At 41.4% G+C, this 21,184-nt stretch overlaps 1 protein-coding gene across 5 annotated transcripts in view; it reads right to left on the bottom strand.

Moving 5' to 3' along the window:
- The window catches only part of SLAIN2 (SLAIN motif family member 2), a 140,687-nt gene that overhangs the window by 70,800 nt on the left and 48,703 nt on the right, over positions 1–21,184 (bottom strand). For 3 of the 5 annotated variants that reach the window (XM_036852427.1, XM_036852426.1, XM_036852424.1), the window contains exon 3: positions 11,783–12,936. In XM_036852427.1, coding sequence (XP_036708322.1) covers positions 11,783–12,171 — 389 coding nt within the window. In that variant the 5' untranslated portion in view covers positions 12,172–12,936. Of the gene's footprint in view, positions 1–11,707; positions 13,121–21,184 lie in introns of those variants that run through there. The other 2 variants (XM_036852425.1, XM_036852428.1) reach the window with 2 other exon arrangements.

A 21,184-nucleotide genomic window follows, 5' to 3' on the forward strand; every position in this document is an offset into this window, starting at 1 on the left:
AAATAATTGTTAGCAATTATTAAAAATGAAAGAGCAATAAAAATCACACTGAAGGATGTCCACTTTCACCACTTGGACCTAACATGATACTGGATATTCTAGTCAGGGCAATTAGGTGGGAAGATGAAATAAAAGGCATCCAGATTGGAAAAAAAGAAGTAAAATTATCTCTATTAGCAGATGACATGATCTTTTATATAAAAAATCCAAAGAAATCCACACCAAAAAAAAAAACAAAACAAAACTATTACAGCTGATAAATGACTTGGGGAAGGCTGCAGGAAACAATGATATCAATATACAAAAATCAACTGTATTTCTATACAGTAGCAATGAAAAATCCAAAAATGAAATTAAGAAAAACAATTCCATTTACAGTGGCATCAAAAAAAGAATAAAATGACTGAAAATAAAATTAACAAAAGAAATGTAACACTTATACACTGAAAATTACAAAACACAGTTGAAAGAAATTAAAGACCTAAATGAATAGAAAGACATCCAATGTTCATGGATTGAAAAAAATCAATATTGTTAAGATCTCAATAGTTAAGATCCCCAGTTGATCTACAGATTCAATACAATCCCTATCAAAATTCCAGTTGCCTTTTATTTTTTGCTGAAATTTACAAGCTGATCCTAAAATTCATATGGAAATACAAGGGTCACTGAATAGCCAGAACAATCTTGAAAAAAACAAAACTGGAGGACTCACTCACTCCAATTTCAAAACTGCAGTAATCACAGCTGGGTAGTACTGGCATAAAGGAGAGTCAAAGATCAACGGAATAGAATTGTAAGTCCAGAAATAAAACCATACATTTTATGAGGAACTGATTCTTTTTTGAATTTTTGAATTTTATTTTATTTTTTATACAGCAGGTTCTTATTAGTCATCCATTTTATACACCTCAGTGTATACATGTCAATCCCAATCTCCCAATTCATCACATCACCATCCCCACCCGCCGCCGCTTCCCCCCTTGCTGTCCCTGCGTTTGTTCTCTACATCTGTGTCTCAATTTCTGCCCTGCAAACAGGTTCATCTGTACCATTTTTCTAGGTTCCACATATATGTGTTAATATACTATATTTGTTTTTCTCTTTCTGACTTACTTCACTCTGTATGACAGTCTCTCGATTCATCCACGTCTCTACAAAGGACCCAATTTCGTTCCTTTTTAGGGCTGAGTAATATTCCGTCGTATATATATATGTACCACATCTTCTTTATCCATTCATCTGTCGATGGGCATTTAGGTTGCTTCCACGACCTGGCTATTGTAAATAGTGCTGCAATGAACATAGGGGTGCATGTGTCTTTTTGAATTATGGTTTTCTCTGGGTATATGCCCAGTAGTGGGATTGCTGGGTGATATGGTAATTCAATTTTTAGTTTTTAAGGAACCTCCATACTGTTCTCCATAGTGGCTGTATCAATTTACATTCCCACCAACTGTGCAGAAAGGGTTCCCTTTTCTCCACACCCTCTCCAGCATTTGTTGTTTGTAGATTTTCTGATGATGCCCATTCTAACTGGTGCGAGGTGATACCTCATTGTAGCTTTGATTTGCATTTCTCTAATAATTAGTGATGTTGAGCAGCTTTTCATGTGCTTCTTGGCCATGCGTATGTCTTCTTTGGAGAATTGTCTATTTAGGTTTTCTGCCCATTTTTGGATTAGGTTGTTTTTTTAATATTGAGCTGCATGAACTGTTTATATATTTTGGAGATTACTCCTTTGTCCATTGATTCATTTGCAAATATTTTCTCCCATTCTGAGGGCTGTCCTTTCGTCTTGTTCCTAGTTTCCTTTGCTTTGCAAAAGCTTTTAAGTTTCATTAGGTCCCATTTGTTTACTTTTGTTTTTATTTCCATTACTCTAGGAGATGGATCAAAAAAGATCTTGCTGTGATTTATGTCAAAGAGTGTTCTTCCTATGTTTTCCTCTAAGAGTTTTATAGTGTCCGGTCTTACATTTAGGTCTCTAATCCATTTTGAGCTTATTTTTGTGTATGGTGTTAGGGAGTGTTCTAATTTCATTCTTTTACACGTAGCTGTCCAGTTTTCCCAGCACCACTTACTGAAGAGACTGTCTTTTCTCCACTGTATATCCTTGCCTTCTTTGTCATAGATTAGTTGACCATAGGTGCGTGGGTTTATCTCTGGGCTTTCTATCCTGTTCCATTGATCTATATTTCTGTTTTTGTGCCAGTACCATACTGTCTTGATTACTGTAGCTTTGTAGTATACTCTGAAGTCAGGGAGTCTGATTCCTCCAGCTCCGTTTTTTTCCCTCAAGGCTGCTTTGGCTCTTCGGGGTCTTTTGTGTCTCCATACAAATTTTAAGATTTTTTGCTCTAGTTCTGTAAAAAATGCCATTGGTAATTTGATAGGGATTGCATTGAATCTGTAGATTGCTTTGGGTAGTACAGTCATTTTCACAATATTGATTCTTCCAATCCAAGAACATGGTATATCTCCCCATATGTTGGTATCATCTTTAATTTCTTTCAACAGTGTCTTATACTTTACTGCATACAGGTCTTTTGCCTCCCTAGGAAGGTTTATTCCTAGGCATTTTACTCTTTTTGTTGCAATGGTAAATGGGAGTGTTTCCTTAATTTCTCTTTCAGATTATTCATCATTAGTGTACAGGAATGCAAGAGATTTCTGTGCATTAATTTTGTATCCTGCAACTTTACCAAATTCATTGATTAGCTCTAGTAGTTTTCTGGTGGCATCTTTAGGATTCTCTATGTATATTATCATTTCATCTACAAACAGTGAGAGTTTCACTTCTTATCCAGTTTGTATTCCTTTTATTTCTTTTTCTTCTCTGATTGCCATGGCTAGGACTTCCAAAACTATGATGAATGATAGTGGTGAGAGTGGACATCCTTGTCTTGTTCCTGATCTTAGAGGAAATGCTTTCAGTTTTTCACCACTGAGAATGATGTTTGCTGTGGGTTTGTCCTATATGGCCTTTATTATGTTGAGGTAGGTTCCCTCTATGCCCATTTTCTGGAGAGTTTTTATCATAAATGGGTGAAGAATTTTGTTAAAAGCTTTTTCTGCATCTCTTGAGATGATCATATGGTTTTTATTCTTCAATTTGTTAATATGGTATATCACATGGATTGACTTGCGTATATTGAAGAATCCTTGCATCCCTGGGATAAATCCCACTTGGTCATGGTGTATGATCCTTTTAATGTGTTGTTGGATTCTATTTGCTAGTATTTTGTTGAGGATTTTTGCATCCATATTCATCAGTGATATTGGTCTGTAATTTTTTTTTTTGGAGTATCTTTGTCTGGTTTTGGTATCAGGGTGATGGTGGCCTCATAGAATGAGTTTGGGAGTGTTCCTTCCTCTGCAATTTTTTGGAAGAGTTTGAGAAGGATGGGTGTTAACTCTTCTCTAAATGTTTGATAGAATTCACCTGTGAAGCCATCTGGTCCTGGACTTTTGTTTCTTGGAAGATTTTTAATCACAGTTTCAATTTCATTATTTGTGATTGGTCTGTTCATATTTCTATTTCTTCCTGGTTCAGTCTTGGAAGGTTATACCTTTCTATGAATTTGTCCATTTCTTCCAGGTTGTCCACTTTATAGGCATAGAGTTGCTGGTAGTAGTCTCTTAGGATGCTTTGTATTTCTGCGGTGTCTGTTGTAACTTCTCCTTTTTCATTTCAATTTTATTGATTTGAGTCCTCTCCCTCTTTTTCTTGATGAGTCTGGCTAATGGTTTATCAATTTTGTTTATCTTCTCAAAGAACCAGCTTTTAGTTTTACTGATCTTTGCTATTGTTTTCTTTGTTTCTATTTCATTTATTTCTGCTCTGATCTTTATGATTTCTTTCCTTCTGCTAACTTTGGGTTTTGTTTGTTCTTCTTTCTGTAGTTCCTTTAGGTGTAAGGTTAGATTGTTTATTTGAGATTTTTCTTGTTTCTTGAGGTAGGCTTGTATATCTATAAACTTCCCTCTTAGAACTGCTTTCGCTGCATCCCATAGGTTTTGGATCATCATGTTTTCATTGTAATTTGTCTCTAGGTATTTTCTTACTTCCTCTTTGATTTCTTCAGTGATCTCTTGGTTATTTAGTAACATATTGTTTAGCGTCCACGTGTTTGTGTTTTTTACGTTTTTTTCCCTGTAATTGATTTCTAATCTCATAGCGTTGTAGCCAGGAAAGATGCTTGATATGATTTCAATTTTCTTAAATTTACTGAGGCTTGATTTGTGACCCAAGATGTGATCTATCCTGGAGAATGTTCCGTGCGCACTTGAGAAGTGTAATCTGCTGGTTTTGGATGGAATGTCTTATAAATATCAATTAAATCTATCTGTTCTATTGTGTCATTTAAAGCTTGTGTTTCCTTATTAATTTTCTGTTTGGATGATCTGTCCATTGGTATAAGTGAGGTGTTAAAAGTTCCCCACACCCCGTATTATTGTGTTACTGTTGATTTCCTCTTTTATAGCTATTAACAGTTGCGTTACGTATTGAGGTGCTCCTATATTGGGTGCATATATATTTATAATTGTTATATCTTCTTCTTGGATTGATCCCTTGATCATTATGTAGTGTCCTTCCTTGTCTCGTGTAACATTCTTTATTTTAAAGCCTATTTTATCTAATATGAGGATTGCTACTCCAGCTTTCTTTTGATTTCCATTTGCATGGAATATCTTTTTCCATCCCCTCACTTTCAATCCGAATGCATCCCTAGGTCTGAAGTGGATGTCTTGTAGACGGCATATATATGGGTCTTGTGTTTGTATCCATTCAGCAAGCCTGTGTCTTTTGGTTGGAGCTTTTAATCCATTCACGCTTAAGGTAATTATTGATATGTATGTTTCTATGACCATTTTCTTAATTGTTTGGGTTTGTTTTTGTAGGTCCTTTTCTTCTCTTGTGTTTCCCACTTAGAGAAGTTCCTTTAGCATTTGCTGTAGATCTGGTTTGGTGGTGCTGAATTCTCTTAGCTTTTGCTTGTCTGTAAAGCTTTTGATTTCTCCATCGAATCTGAATGAGATCCTTGCCAGGTAGACTAATCTTGGTTGTAGGTTCTTCCCTTTCATCACTTTAAGTATATCATGCCACTCCCTTCTGGTTTGTAGAGTTCCTGCTGAGATATCAGCTGTTAACCTTATGGGAGTTCCCTTGTATGTTACCTGTCATTTTTCCCTTGCTGCTTTCAATAATTTTTCTTTGTCTTTAATTTTTGCCAATTTGATTACTACGTGTCTCGGCATGTTTCTCCTTGGGTTTATCCTGTATGGGACTCTCTGCGCTTCCTGGACTTGGGTGGCTATTTCCTTTCCCATGTTAGGGAAGTTTTCAACTATAATCTCTTCAAATATTTTCTCTGGTCCTTTCTCTCTCTCTTCTCCTTCTGGGACCCCTATAATGCAAATGTTGTTGCGTTTAATGTTGTCCCAGAGGTCTCACAGGCTGTCTTCATTTCTTTTCATTCTTTTTTCTGTATTCTGTTCCACAGCAGTGAATTCCACCATTCTGTATTCCAGGTCACTTATCCGTTCTTCTGCCTCAGTTATTCTGCTGTTGATTCCTTCTAGTGTAGTTTTCATTTCAGTTATTGTATTGTTCATCTCTGTTTGTTTGTTCTTTAATTCTTCTAGGTCTTTGTTAAACATTTCTTGCATCTTCTCGATCTTTGCTTCCATTCTTTTTCCGAGGTCCTGGGATCACCTTCACTACCATTATTCTGAATTCTTTTTCCGGAAGGTTGCCTATCTCCACTTCATTTAGCTATTTTTCTGGGGTTTTATCTTGTTCCTTCATCTGGTACAAAGTCCTCTGCCTTTTCATTTTGTCTATCTTTCTGTGAATGTGGTTTTCCTTCCACAGGCTGCAGAATTGCAGTTCTTCTTGCTTCTGCTGTCTGCTCTCTGGTGGATGAAGCTATCTAAGAGGCTTGTACAAGTTTCCTGATGGGAGGGACTGGTGGTGGGAAGAGCTGGGTGTTGCTCTGGTGGGCAGAGCTCAGTAAAACTTTAATCCGATTGTCTGCTGATGGGTGGGGCTGGGTTCCCTCCCTGTGGGTTGTTTGGCCTGAGGTGACCCAACACTGGAGCCTACCTGGGCTCTTTGGTGGGGCTAATGGCAGACTCTGGGAGGGCTCACACCAAGGAGTCTTCCCAGAACTTCTGCTGCCAGTGTCCTTGCCCTCACAGTGAGACACAGCCACCCCCCGCCTCTGCAGGAGACCCTCCAACACTAGCAGGTAGGTCTGGTTCAGTCTCCTATGGGGTCACTGCTCCTTCCCCTGTGCCCCGATGCGCACACTACTTTGTGTATGCCCTCCAAGCATGGAGTCTCTGTTTCCCCCAGTCCTGTCGAAGTCCCGCAGTCAAATCCCGCTAGCCTTCAAAGTCTGATTCTCTAGGAATTCCTCCTCCCATTGCCGGATCCCCAGGTTGGGAAGCCTGACGTGGGGCTCAGAACCTTCACTCCAGTGGGTGGACTTGTGTGGTATAAGTGTTCTCCAGTTTGTGAGTCACCCACCCAGCAGTTATGGGATTTGATTTTATTGTGATTGCACCCCTCCTACTGTCTCATTGTGGCTTCTCCTTTGTCTTTGGATGTGCGGCATCTTTTTTTGGTGAGTTCTAGTGTCTTCCTGTCAATGATTGTTCAGCAGTTAGTTGTGATTCAGTGTTCTCACAAGAGGGAGTGAGAGCACGTCCTTCTACTCCACCATCTGAACCAATCTCTGAGCAACTGATTTTTGACAAGGGTACCAAGACAATTTAACGGAACAGAAAAGTCTTCTCAACAAATGGTACAGGGACAACTGGATATCCACATACAAAATAAATGACGTTGGACTCCTACCTCACACCATATAAAAACTCAGAATGAATCAAAGCAAGTGTTGGCGAGGATATGGAAAACCTGGAACTCTTGTATAATGCTGGTTGGAATGTACAACGGTGCAGCTGCTGTGGAAAACAGTATGGTGGCTCCTCAAAAAAATAAACACAGAATTACCATTTGATCCAAAAATTCCACTTCTGGGTATATACCCACAAGAAGTGAAAGCAAGGACTTGAACAGATTATTTGTAGGTCCCCATTCACAGCAGCATTATTCACAACAGCCAAGAAATGGAGGCAATCCAAGTGTCCACCAACAGATGAAAGGATAAAGAAAATGTGTTATATACTATAATGGAATATTATTCAGCCTTCAAAAAGAGGGAAACCATGTCATATGCTACAACATGGATGAACCTTAAGACATTATGCTAAATGAAATAAGCTAGTCACAAAAAGACAAATTCTACATAATCTACTTATAGGTATCTAAAGGGGATAAACTCATAGAAACACAGTAGGACAGTGCTTGCCAGGAGCAGGGGGAAGGGGAGTTACTCTCCTGTGAGTGTAGAGTTTCAGTCATGCAGGATGGGAGGGTTCTGGGGATCTGTTGCACAACAATGTGCATGTAGTTGACAGTACTGAACTATAAACTTGGAATTTTGGGGAGGCTAAATTGAGGAAATTGGTTCAAATGAGGCAAGGTGATACACAGTAAGCCAAAAGGTAGCTTGAAACAGGTTTAAGTCTACTCTTCCAAATAATGGAAGATAACTGAAATTTTACCACCAAATTATTGTTGACCTGAAATCTGTTGATCTGAAATATCAGTATTATGGCAAGTTCAAAAGCCTGGATAAGACAAAATATGATAATTTCTAAAGAGAAAAACAAGCAATGTCTAGAAATTCCAGACCAGACTGATTCCTTGCAAAATTCTAAACTAGGTTAAACAAAATGTTTGTAAAGTTAGAAAAGGAAAAACCCAGCAGATTCATCATGAACAAGTCAAACCAAATTAATTGCAATGTCTATGCTGATAAGTTTACTTCATTGCAGGTAAGAACTCTGTAAGGCACCATATAGCTTAATTATAGCAAGCCACTTGGCAAAATCTTTCATAATATCCATACAGGTAAAATGGCATATGGGCTTGATAATAATAAGTAGTACTAACAGTTACTGAACAACCACTGTGTGAGTTGATTAATGATGTTCATTAATCTGGAGGGAGTCTAGTCAAGCTGCATACTTCAGAGCCCTTTATTCTGTCATTTTAATATTTTTATCAACAACTTAAATGAAGACCCAGTAGGTATGCCTATGAAATATGAAAATGACAAAAAAATTTGGAACAGATATTAAATGCCTAAATCAAGACTAACAAAATGAAATATAAAAGCCTAATATTCAAGCTAAAAAAATTCATTACAGAAAACCAGGGTTAGGAAGACTTAGTGTAACAGCCTATGTATAAAATATATGGAGTGTAATTGAAACTACTCACTTATTTTAAGCATAAATAACAGAAATTAAAACAGTTAATGAAATATTTGGTTTCAAAATAATAGCATTTAGCTCAAGCAAGACATATCCACCACACACTGTCTGGTCAAATATCATCTAAAATGCTGAGTACAGTTCTGGGTACCACGTTTAATGACAAGGAGCAACCAGAATTCATTAAGAGAAAAATGACTACAGTTGAAAGATCAGAGAATGACATTATCTAAGGAATGATTAAGTAAACTGGGATTGTATTACTCTGAAGAAGAGATGACAATGCTCAGACTGTGTGGTGGGGAGGAGTCAGCAGGGTCATGATGGTAGTATTCAAATATCATAAGGGGCCATTCATGTGGAAAAGGAATCAGACTTGGGAGAAAACAAAATATAGTGGGAACAGCATAAGCTATGATGTCATAAAGACCTAGATTCAAATCCTGGCTCCATCATTTACCATCTGTTATTTGATGCTTAGAGAGAGAAGTGTCCTTACCTAGAAAATGATACCTACCTCATAAATGGATAAAAATTAAATGCAATTAAGTGTAAAAATGTTTATATGTTGCCTGGCATAGACTGACACACTGTGACACACAATAATGTTAGTTCCCTTCTCTAGACTTTTCTGAGTTGTTCTATAAGAGCATTTTTCAAACTAATAATTAGCCATTAATGGGGCACCACATCAGCTCAGTGGGCTGTAACCAGCATTTTTTTCTAAAGAAACAGAACAGAAAACATTAGCGCTTTACCACATATATTAAGTATAGTTTTGTGAAACTTCTGTTTCAATTATTCATAAACATGTGTGTATTATACTATGGTATAAAATGTATTTCTTATCACGAAGCTGGGATTGAGAAAAAAACAAAACGAAACCGTGAAAGCCACTGCTGTAAGTACAATACTGTTTTCTAAGTGTGTTCTACAGATTCTAGTTCCTTGGGAGCGCAAATAAGTTTAGGAAACAAACCATACCACTTAGAGACTTACTATATTCAATACATACTAGCATATTAAAAAAGCCCAGCATTAAAGAAATCTGGTGGGGTTTTTTTTGGTTGTTGTTGTTGAACCTCGTTTTTCCCAGATATATTTGATCTCAGACCCACAATTATTTTTTTCACACAGTATCTACTAACACCTTCAGGACTGGCATTTTGTGGTATACATTTGGGAAAAAACATTCCTCTAGATGAAAACAAAGGAAATGGGTATAAGTTACAGAAAGTAGACTTTCAGCTTGCTAAGTAAAACTCTTGACTCTTTAAATCTTCCTCTCACTGCTACTAACACCCACCACCCCTTATAACTTATACTCCATACACATACTCCAAAGCACTTTAAATATGATTTTCAGACTTCCAATTCACACGTTTTCAGAAAAAGCACAGGACATCTATAACATCAAGATATGTAACCAGGATCAAAGTAGTAAGCAGGAGCCAAATGGCCAAAAGAAACTTCTGGCATAGTATTTTAAAAGACTTGCTTTACCTGAACAAAAACACTGTGATCAGAAACCAAAGCAGCAAAAGACTTAGTCAGCTTCTCCAAGGGGAGTCAATGTGTTCTAAGAATACATAGTCTAAAATGGGCTGAGTGCAGCTAATCTTCATTATTATTAAGAGCATCATTATCATCATCACTTGGAAGAGGCATGTGATATTTAGATGATTCCGACTTCTTTTAAAGTGTATACATACCTAGGATTCCTTTGTAAGGACGTGATTTCACACTAATATGAAAACTGTCACTACCACAGTCCGTTCTAATAATATTTGGTATCACTTGGCAATAAAATAAAGGCTTGACATCATATATTCAAGAGCATCTCTGTAACTCAAACCTTTCTAATTGAGAGTTACAAATATCTCTGACTCTGCTCTAGCAGTTGTCAGAGCATAACATGCCCTTCCCACTCTTTCTCCACCCTCAGGCTCCAAAACCACCTCTCCTCATAGTTTGTCCCAACTAGACTATTATTTTCTTCTCAATTTCTGAGCACTCTCAGTACTTTTTGTCCCTATCACCCTTTTAAGCAATTCACTGTGTATTTCCTAGCCTATTTCTTTATTCCTCCATAAAACTTGGCTCCCAACAAGACTATAACTTCCTTAATGAACAGGGATCAACATTTAAGAATCTCCCACATGATCCTGAAAGCACTCACTAAATATTTCTTGATTTAAACAACTAGGCTTAAGAGTAATAGTGGCTAGTCTCACAGAGCTTATATACCAGACCCATGCATACATGGATTACCTCACATAATCTTCACAACTCTACAGAGGTAAGAACTATTATCTTCTCCATCAAACAGAGGAAGAAAATGAGGCTCTGATTAACTTGCCCAAAGCTGTACAGCTACTAAGTAGCAGAGCCAGGACCTGAATCCAGGCAAAGCTCTTAACTACCTCAGTACACTCTGTAAGGTTGCAGCCCTGCAAAACCGGAGTCTATGAAGGATTTCAACTTCACTAAGTTAGAAGTTTCAGTTTCAACAAAGAGCAGAGATACTTTAGCTAAAAATTAAAACTTTAAAAAAGGATAAATTAAGACAAATTAACAATTTCCCATTGACATCTTTATGCAATTACAATAATACATGAGGGAAACTGCCTCTCATGTCCTTTCTACATACAGAAGGGATATTACAGTGTGGGTCACAATTTTATCAAGAAGTAGCTTATGACAATACAGTTCGGTTTAGATTTTTAAATACGGCTGTTTTTCTCTGCCCCTAGGATGACATGGAAATGAAAGATAGGTAACTGTCACTTCACAGCTTCGAAAAATGCCAGACCCAATTCTTGTTTAAAAAATGAGAGCCAGGGCTCTTGTTCCACCCTTGACTCGTCACACAAAGCAGCACCATCCTCTGCCCTCTTCACACAAAGCAAGCGTCACCCTACTACCCACGGGGGAGTGCTGATCCACACGGTCTCCCCATCGCCGCCAGAAATGTACCCATCTCCCACGGGTCCAAAACACTGACCACTGCCCGGACTTAGGTTACCCTGGTCTGCTCCGCGCACCGGGTGACACCTCATCACACCCAAAATGCCCAGGCCGCCATCCGAAAGCCAGTATTTCACACAAAGCTGGACCCCTTCCTACAAAGCAGTTTCCCATCTCCGACTCCTCCCACGGCGAGCAGCCCTTCCTAGGCTGTGCCAGCCCCCAGACCCCAACGGGGTCCAAAGCTCAGAAGGTCCCCAACCCAGAGGAGAACTAGCTACAAAGCCTGTTCCTCTCGCAAGCCTCGAACCCCCAACTCTCGCTGACCGTTCCGCAGCCAAAGCAAGGAAACCACGAATCAGACCCCGCTACACAAAGCGAGGTGTCTTACCAGGGGGCCCTCGGAAGACGCTCTCCGCCCCCGGGCCCGTCCCCGCCCAGCTCCGGCCCGGAGCCCCGCGCTCACCAGCTCTCCTCCTCCTCCTCCCAGCCTGACAGGCGCTCCAGCTCCTCGGGCCGCAGCGGCTCCACCTCGTCCAGCAAGCCGCCCTCGCCCGCTGCCAGCAAGGAGGTGGCGTCCCGCAGCTCCTCGCTACTCGTCCGCCTCGGGCCCGACCCGGCCCCGCAGCCCGACTTGGCGCTGAGGCCCAAGGGGAAGCCCCTAGGGGACGCCGCTCCGGAGGAGGGAGTGGACGCGCCGGCCCGAACCGGGCTGCCAGGCCCAAGGGAGCCGGCGCCCTGCACGGCCCCGGAGCGGCTCCTCAGCTGTTCGTTCTGCTTCTCCAGCTTCTTCACCAGCTCCTGCAGCTTCCGCACCTCCTGGTCCGCGTTCACATTGGAGTTAATGTCCTCCATCCCGGCCCCGCCGCCTCGGCCGCCCGCCACCCGCTCAGACCCACAGCGACAGGGAAAGAGCCGGAGGAAAGAGGCGCCGCCGCCGCTCACTCTAGCCGAGGCGCCGGCATATATCAGGGCCAGGCCCCACTGCCAGGGTCCCCCCCTGCTCCGGTTCCGACGCGCCGCTGGCCCCAGCCGAGCCGCCTCATCTGCGCCGGCTCCAGGATTGGGGGAGGCGGCGCCAATATCCGGCCTCGACCGCCATCTTCCCTGTGTCCCTCCGCCCCCCTCAGCCCAGTCCCGTCGGTGACCTCAGAGCGTCGGAGGGTGGACCGGCCGGCAGCGGGCGCTGAGAGGACCCGGCGCCGATCTCGCGGAGGCGCGGTGCCACGGGCGAGGCCAGTGGGGCGGGGCTTAAACCGGAAGGGGCGGCCCGGAGCGTCGGCGGAGGCGGGTCGTTGCCCTGGTGGCTGAGAAGAGCGATTACGGCCGCAGGCGGGGCCCCAGGGGAGTGTGGACTTGGCGGCGGGTGGGGCTAAGATTGCAAATCGAGACTCTCCCTCAGCCTCGCCTGTTGGCCTTGGATGAGCACCCGCTTCTGGGTTCAGTATCCGAGGCTGTCCTCCCTCCCGGCTGGTTCTCTGGTGGGCGCGCAGCCCGGCTCCGTGGAGAGACAGTTTGCTTCGTCTGTTTGTTCAGAAAATATTTATTCGATGCCTCCTTGAAATAGGAAATTGTCGGGGCTGGCAGGATCCTCAGACCATCTGTGACCCATTTATTCCTCTGAAAATGAGAAAGTAGAATCGCAATGGTTAAGAGAGGTCTAAGGTCAAAATAATAACCATAAATTGTTAAGTGCTTACTACGGGGAGACACTGTACACTTTAAAGGCATTATCTAGAATAGTTTTCCCGACTTCACTGCAGTTTACTGCACACTGGCACGGAAGCGGCGATAGAAAACTGCTCCTCTCTCAACTTTGTTTTTTTATGTTTTTTTTTTGTTTTTTTTAAAGAAATTCACGTTCTTTTATTTATTTATTTATGACTGTGTTGAGTCTTTGTTTCTGTGCGAGGGCTTTCTCTAGTTGCGGCAAGTGGGGACCACTCTTCATCGCGGTGCGCGGGCCTCTCACCATCGCGGCCTCTCTTGTTGCGGAGCACAGGCTCCAGACGCGCAGGCTCAGTAATTGTGGCTCACGGGCCCAGTTGCTCCGTGGCATGTGGGATCTTCCCAGACCAGGGCTCGAACCCGTGTCCCCTGCATTGGCAGGCAGATTCTCAACCACTGCGCCACCAGGGAAGCCCTCAACTTTGTTAATTGATGCAGAATCTGCTCTTTGTATCGTTTTCTTCTGAAAATCTTTTTCATAGTCTTGAAAAAAGTTGTGTATTGAAAGTACTTAATAAACATGTTGACAAATACTGATGAATGCTGAGAGAAGTATGACTAAGAATCTGCCTTCAGTCGCACCCGTTTATAATTCGTACTACTGACAGCAAACAAAACAAAACACCTAAATTCTTTGTTTTAATCACATTCACTGCTCTTGAGTTGTCAGTTGTGAACTGGTTTGTGTTTGCAGCTTTCCTCTAATTGCCTCCTCCACCCTTTGCTAATAATGATCCAGTCCTATTACATACACCTGGGTGTGGACTCGCATGCCATGTCTTACTTGCTTCTACCCTTTAGCCTTCCTGTGCTATATTTTCCTTACTTAGAATATTCTACCAAATCTGATTCCTTTTCATAAAACTCTGCTAAATCTGATTCCTTTTCTTAAAACTCATGCTCACCCATCTAGGAAAATTTTTCCTGACAATTCCACAACGATCTAGTGGTTCTGTTTACTCTAGCATTGCCTGATCAATAGTTTTCAACAGGTGTCTGCACTTTTAAAATTTTTGCTTCTTTTTCTGTCACTTTCAATTGTTTTTGTCTGTGTACCTGATGAAAAGGGACCATTCATTTTAGTTTTTCATGTCTAGTAGAGTCTGACACAGTGGACATTCAATATCTGGTTTGTTGAAAGTTATGAGGAATGTAAATTCTGACAGGTCAAGGACCGGATAGATGGTTATTCATAGCAAAAAAAGCATTGAGTATTTTTGACGTTTGCTGACCAACTATAAATAAGTAGAATATCGGGACTTCCTTGGTGGTCCAGTGTGTTAAGACTCCACGCTCCCAACGCAGGGGGCCCAGTTTCCATCCCTGGTCAGGAAACTAGATCCTGCATGCATTCAGCAACTAGGGGTCTGCATGCCCCAACTAAGAAGTCCGCATGCCACAGCGAAGATCCTGTGTGCTGCAACTAAGACCCGGAGCTGCCTAAATAAATAAATAAGTAGAATATTTTCCTAGCTATGCGCACCTAGTCAAAGGATATCTTTGCGTCACGATAATTGTATTATCTGTATAATGCACATCTAAATGTTATTGCTGTCTCTGGCACAGCTGAACTAGTCACCAGAGGGTTAAACAACACGGCTGCTTCACGTATAGCACTTTCACTTGCATTTAATAGTTTGTGAAATAGATCCCAACTAGCCAGGTTCTGTAACAAGAACATTCAAATATATTCCTTGAAAAGAATAGTTCATATAACATTATGAAGTTCATGGGGGCAAGGAGAGGTTGGTGTAACGTGGAAAAATGAATGGAGCATCAGAACACTGGATGGCAGATTCTAGCTATACCACAAATCTGGTACTTGACTTTAATCTCTGATCCTTACACAGGTCATTCTGGCTCTATATTCAAAATACATCTGAATACTTCCTAGCACCACCACTGGTACAGCTGTAGTTCAAGTTGCCATCCTTTCTTGTGTAGCTTATTGTGGTATTCTCTTAATGGGCTGTTCCACTTTGCTGCTTACAATCCGTGATGCACATAGCAACCAGACGATCCTTCGTGTAAGTCAGATCAGGTCACTCCTTTGCTAGGGATCCTCTACTTGATTTCCAACATACTTGAAAATCCCACGTCCTTTCCTTGGCCTAAAAGATTTGATACTTGGCAACTTCTGCAGGTATCTCATTGACTACCCTATTCTTCCCCTCCGTCACTCTACTCCAGCCACACTGGCCTTTCTGATGTTCTTCAAACCTGCAAGCATGTTTCTATTTTAGGAACTTTGCACTTGCTATTCCCACTATCTAGGGTCAATTCTTCCTCCACACTGTCACATTACTAACTCTCTCCCTTCATTCAGATCTCAACTCAAATATCACCACCTAAGTTCACTATCCTCATTATTATGACCCTCATAAAATAGCATCCCTATCATTCCCCATCCTCTTAGCCTGTTTCGTTTTTCCTCAGACACGTCATCTATTTCTTCCTTTGTTTACTGCCTACCTCTCCCCAGTAGAATGTAAACTGTGTGAAAACAGGATTCACTGATGTATCCTTGGTGCCTAGAATAGTGCCTACTGTGTGGTAGGTGTTCAGTAAATGTTGAATGAATGGATGGATTTAGGTCAAGTGAATTTCAGATAAATGCGTTTATTATGTCTCAAATCATTAAAGTGGAGATTCCTAATAATGTTGAATGGTTGATTTTCTTAATTATATTTTCCTCTTTCAAAAGAGCAACATGTCACACTACATATGTCATCTTCAAAACTAGGTCATTCTCCACATCCTGAATGCCAACAGCCCTTAAGAACTGCTGAGGAGAGAAAGTTTTAGGTTCTCACTGAGACGTATGCGGACAAGAATACTTCCATTCCATCCTAAACCTGTCTTTCTCTTTCGGGTTAACTACAATTCTCTGGTGACTCAGAAGTGTTAGAGCATGTTTTTTAAAAGTCACTCTAAAAGTGACTCTCAGGTAGACATAAGGAGTAAAGCTAGGAGGTGTCTGCAGTATGCACAATTATCCCAACTGGCTCTTCAGGTGTGGTCTTTTTGATAAGCTTGCTTTGTTCCTGGACGAAGGAGTTGCTTTTTTTCTAAGCAGGTGTGTCCCTTTCCATAACTTGTTTCTACTTGTATGTTAGCTCTTGGTGAAACTCCTGACAAAGTGGAAAATGTTACAACCACTAAAATTATTTAAGTAAATAAACTATTACTCAATGGCTTAAAGGTATTTAGCTATCCTAAAATCCCATACAAAGATGTGTGTGTGTGTGTGTGTGTGTGTGTGTGTGTGTACGGGTGCACGCATATGAGCACATGCCCAAAAGGAATTTAGAAATTGCTAGGCACTTACAGAAATATTTGCATTTGTTTAAAAAGTGTTCAGATTCTTTGAAGAAAGCTTTACTATCCAGTACATTTATTTTGTCTTCACAGGCACACACCGGACCAGTCATTTCCTACATGTTCTCTCTCACCTATTCCTCACCAGCATTCTTCCCAGAGATCTACCTCCCTCTGGTCTATCAAGAGGGCTCTCTTTACTGTCTTGGCACATGCAACTTTAAGAAGAAATCTCAAGAACTTTAAAGGCTATGTGTATAAGAAATTCTGAATTGAAATCTTGGGGACAAAAAGAAGAGGGGCACAGGATTTGAACCTAGAATTTTTCCAGTCAGCATCAATCAAATCTTAAAGTTATGAGTTGCCTCAAAAGTGACCATAATGGCAGGCATCACTTCCTTAAGAAGGTCCTCCGGCCTTCTTCCGGCCAAGGGTGGCCCCCTATCACACTGTTGGGGCATGTATTATATTGATGTAAAATGGGAAGGTCCACGATAAGGGCAGAGGTAAACAGGCTCTCAGACTCTTAGAAGGCTGCCTTCTTAACCCCAAATAGAACAATACCTAGTCTCCCACCCTTTTTGTGGTAGCAAGAGGGAGGATAAGATTGTTAAATAAAATTTATTATTTCCTCCTTTCTTTAAGTAGTATATCAGACAGGGAAGTTGGAAAAGTAGAATATGAACCACTTCTGGATATCCATGATGTTCTAGAGAACCTACCATTCAAGGATAGGAGAAAACTTAAGAATCATCTAAATCTCCAAGTTGATACAAGTCCCAGTAATCTGATCTAAGATTTTAAATATATTATTCTGAGTATTGACTTAGAGATGCTAGAGAGATAATAGGCTATGAACAGAGGCTTGTATTAGGCTGAAGTAAATTAAGCTGTAATAGAGATATTTATACAGTTACTCTTCTATCTAAGAAGTTGTAGAGAATTCCATTCCTGAGTCTTTGGGATACTCCTGGAATATTACACAGACAGAAAGACATAATCAACTATTCAATTTGCTGAAGCACATCTAGAAATTTCCTTACTTATTCATCATCATCCTTATGTAAACAAAGTTATATGTACCCTGGAAGTGTAATTCTGTAAATATCTAGGTCTTTTTGAATTAGCCCAATAATAATAGTAGCTAACAATTATTGACCACTTTTATGATATGTAATAATTCATTTAAAACTCACAATTGTCCTTTGAGGCAGCAGCTATTAGTATCATCATCTCCATTTTACAAATGAGGAAACTGAGAGAGAAATGTTAAATGATTTCCCAGAATCCCATAGCCAGGAAGTAGCAGAGCTGGTTTTGAACACAGGTGGTCGGACTTCAGAATCCGCACTCATAATCTCCAATAGTTCATGACCAAGATGAGTTCTCCATTGTTCTCCTTACAAGAATATTGATACCTCAGTCAGCTACCATCTGGGGTGGGGATTGGGAGCAAGGGTTATTGCTTTTATGATACCCAACAACTTGATCCTCTTGCACTAAGAGCAAGTTTGCCAGTTTTGAAGTCTCAGCACCTCTGGGACTCAACACATTGAAACAATCTGTTCCTTAGAGAGGGGAGCAATTCCTTTATCTCTTGTTCAAAAGACTTCCTAGTAGGCCATTTACTCCGATAGTACTCCAGATACTCCAGAGAGGTGGGTGGAAGGGTCCTGAAGACCATGTCCCTCCCACCCCCAGTCAGCAGTTTACTAAGATGAAGCTTCAGCATCTGAGCTTCTTACTGGAAAGGCTGGTAGACTAGTCCAGCTTGTAGGAGTTTTATGGGGAAGAAGTTAGCAGAGGGAGTCTTTTACCTAGGGCAGTAATATTACCACCACAATCAACAAAGCAGGAAGATTCAAAGGTCAGAATTTAATGGCAAGAGTCCTAGGCCTATACATGAGAGAAGGAAGAATTGAACTGGCCCTGAAACAAGCCATACAAAAGCAGCTATCAAAAGACAAAGTGTAGGGGCTTCCCTGGTGGTGCAGTGGTTGAGAATCTGCCTGCTAATGCAGGGGACACGGGTTCGAGCCCTGGTCTGGGAAGATCCCACATGCCACGGAGCAACTGGGCCCGTGAGCCACAATTACTGAGCCTGCGCGTCTGGAGCCCGTGCTCCGCAACAAGAGAGGCCGCGATGGTGAGAGGCCCGCGCACCGCGATGAAGAGTGGTCCCCACTTGCCGCAACTAGAGAAAGCCCTTGCACAGAAACGAAGACTCAACACAGTCATAAATAAATAAATAAATAAATAAAAAAGAACGTGAATTTCAAAAAAAAAAAAAAAAAAAGACAAAGTGTAGAGCCAGGGAAACAGATGAGAATAGGAGGAATGGTCTCAACAGTAGATGAGAGGGGTGATTCTCTGCTAAAGCCAAGTGGTTGCAGGCTTTTTAGCAGGTTGTGCGGGAGGAAGAGTTGCATTTAAAGGGCCAGTGATGCTGCTGCCTGGCAGGGTTGTGAGTTGCTAGTCTTGGGACACACTGGTAACCAGATATGTTGGACTAGGGCCCGCTCTTCAGAGCTCCCTGATGCACAGGAGTCCACCATTGTGTCGATCTGTAAACAGATTCCATCTCCCCAAAGTTCCTGGAAACCAGATAGCTCTCATCTCACATCTGCACTCTAGTCTAGAGAAACGAGGGTAGGGTGTCGGGCAGAGAAGAGATGACTAGTAGGGCATGGCACAGGTGGTTCCCCTGTTATCAGTGGGTATGGTTTCCTTCAGATAGGGCACCTGCACATGAAGAGGTGGCTCTCAGTTCAAACAGAGCTGCTCTGTCTGTCGGCACGGTTGTCTATCCCAGTATTATGGAAGACTTGTTTCCTCTTTTCTACCATCACCATTCTCCCAAATTGATTGCACTTTCACCATTGCCGGTTTTTGCAGCCCCCGTCAGTTGATCAGGAGGTGTGGCCAGGTATTCAGGCAACCTTCAGTCACACACAGCTGTCAGTTCGCAGTTCTGCTTCAGCATCCTCTGGTCCTTCAATACTGGACCCAAATTATGATGTGATATCTTTGTAAACAACTCTTGAGAAAACCACCAAAATTCTGCTGTGCATTGGCAGCAGGACAGATCATGGTGTTGCTGGCAATGATCCTGGCAGGGAGAGGGTATGTATTCTACGGGATAGCAGGGCAATGCGTATTGCTTTCAAAGATGGGATTGCAGTGTGCGTGGAAGGCGATAAATTTCTCAACCTTTCCACCTGGCAGGATAAAAGAGATGCTTTTCTACTTCTCCACCACAGATGCATTCAGAGCTACATCATAATGTTGCACAAGGTCCCCTCCAAGAGTGGGCGTAGCCTATTAGACTCCAGGCAGATAAAACAACTCCTCCTACACTTAAGTCAAAAGGCTGCTAAAGGCCACCACCTCCACACAGAAGCTGATGGGCTCCCTGAGCACAATAATGTAGTTGCCATATCTTCCACATGACTGTAGTAATGGGCTTGGCTCTGGAGCCTTATATTTGGGCAAGAACATTCAGTCATCCCTTGAAGGGTCAGCCCAGCAACTAACCAGCCAGGATTAGTACCATGAGCAGAGAATATGGGCAGAAGCTATGTGAGAAGATCCCTAATGATGGGCTAGAGGGCTCCAGGCTCATTTTTATTGGGTCAGTCTAGCTTAAAGCCACAAAGTTCAGACAGTCCTTTCCCTGACCTCTAAACAAATGCTAAATATCACACCGTTTTTTCTTATAGTTTCTTAGAATTCTTACATTCAACTCTTCAGTTGACATGGGATTTATTCTGGTGGGTTGTGTGAGGCATATCTCTAAATGGACAGTTTTATATGGGGCATTGTCGTATGCTGGATTATACTCTATGTATTTATTCGGTCACTGTTACTAGTTCAAGGTACACTGTTAAGGGGCAGAGATGATAAAGGTCATAAGGACTGTGCTCCTCGCTCTGGAGCAGCTTATTGTCCAATTAAGGGGATGAAATGTACACAAGATAACAATACACACAAAGAACCACGTGAAAAGTGCCATGTGAGCCATATGGACAAGAGAGAATATAAGGGCTTTTTTGGTGTGTTTGTTTTTCCTCTGATTTTTTTTTTTTTTTGAGAGTATTAAGGGAATAGAAGTGGAGTCTTTCTCCTTGAGATAATAAGAGCTTTCCCAGAAGAAGTGTGATTTCAGATGGGCCTTCAGGGATAGGTAGCTATTTTAATCTTGACTTGTTGGTTGCAAAGAACAGAAAACCACTTGAATAATCTCAATTTAATCTCATCTCACTTGTAAGAATCGATTCCAAAAGGAAACTGGAAACAAATATGAACAGAAATATGCCCAAGGCAGTTTACTATTTTTATGCCATTATCTGTAATATCAAAAGACTGAGAGCAACCCTGATGTTATCAATATGGGACTAGTTGAGAAAATCATGAAGCATCCACACAATGGAGGACTAAACCTCAATAAAAAGGAAAGAGAAAAATCTCCGTATGTCTCCAAGATAATTGGTTCAGAATGGTGCTTAGTGTTAACAGCAGGAGGGATATAAAATATATACATATATGCTTATATATGTACAAAAATATACATATAAATAAAAAATAAAAAATGGAAGCCTAAACCAAAAATCGATTTTAAAAAACGGTGACCCAATGAGGAAGGAGGAAACAGAGTGAAGGGCATAGAAACTGTGAAATAAACTTCATATTTTATGGCAAGACAAGAAAAATTTAAACATGAAAAAAATTTTCTCTGCCCTTTGGCCTCCTCTCTCCCCTCACTGTGCATGGTGTATCTGCATTATGCATCAACCAAAGCTCCCCATCAGCAGAAATACCTGCT

Source organism: Balaenoptera musculus, chromosome 5 (genome assembly GCF_009873245.2).
Source record: "Balaenoptera musculus isolate JJ_BM4_2016_0621 chromosome 5, mBalMus1.pri.v3, whole genome shotgun sequence".
Classification (NCBI taxonomy): domain Eukaryota; kingdom Metazoa; phylum Chordata; class Mammalia; order Artiodactyla; family Balaenopteridae; genus Balaenoptera; species Balaenoptera musculus.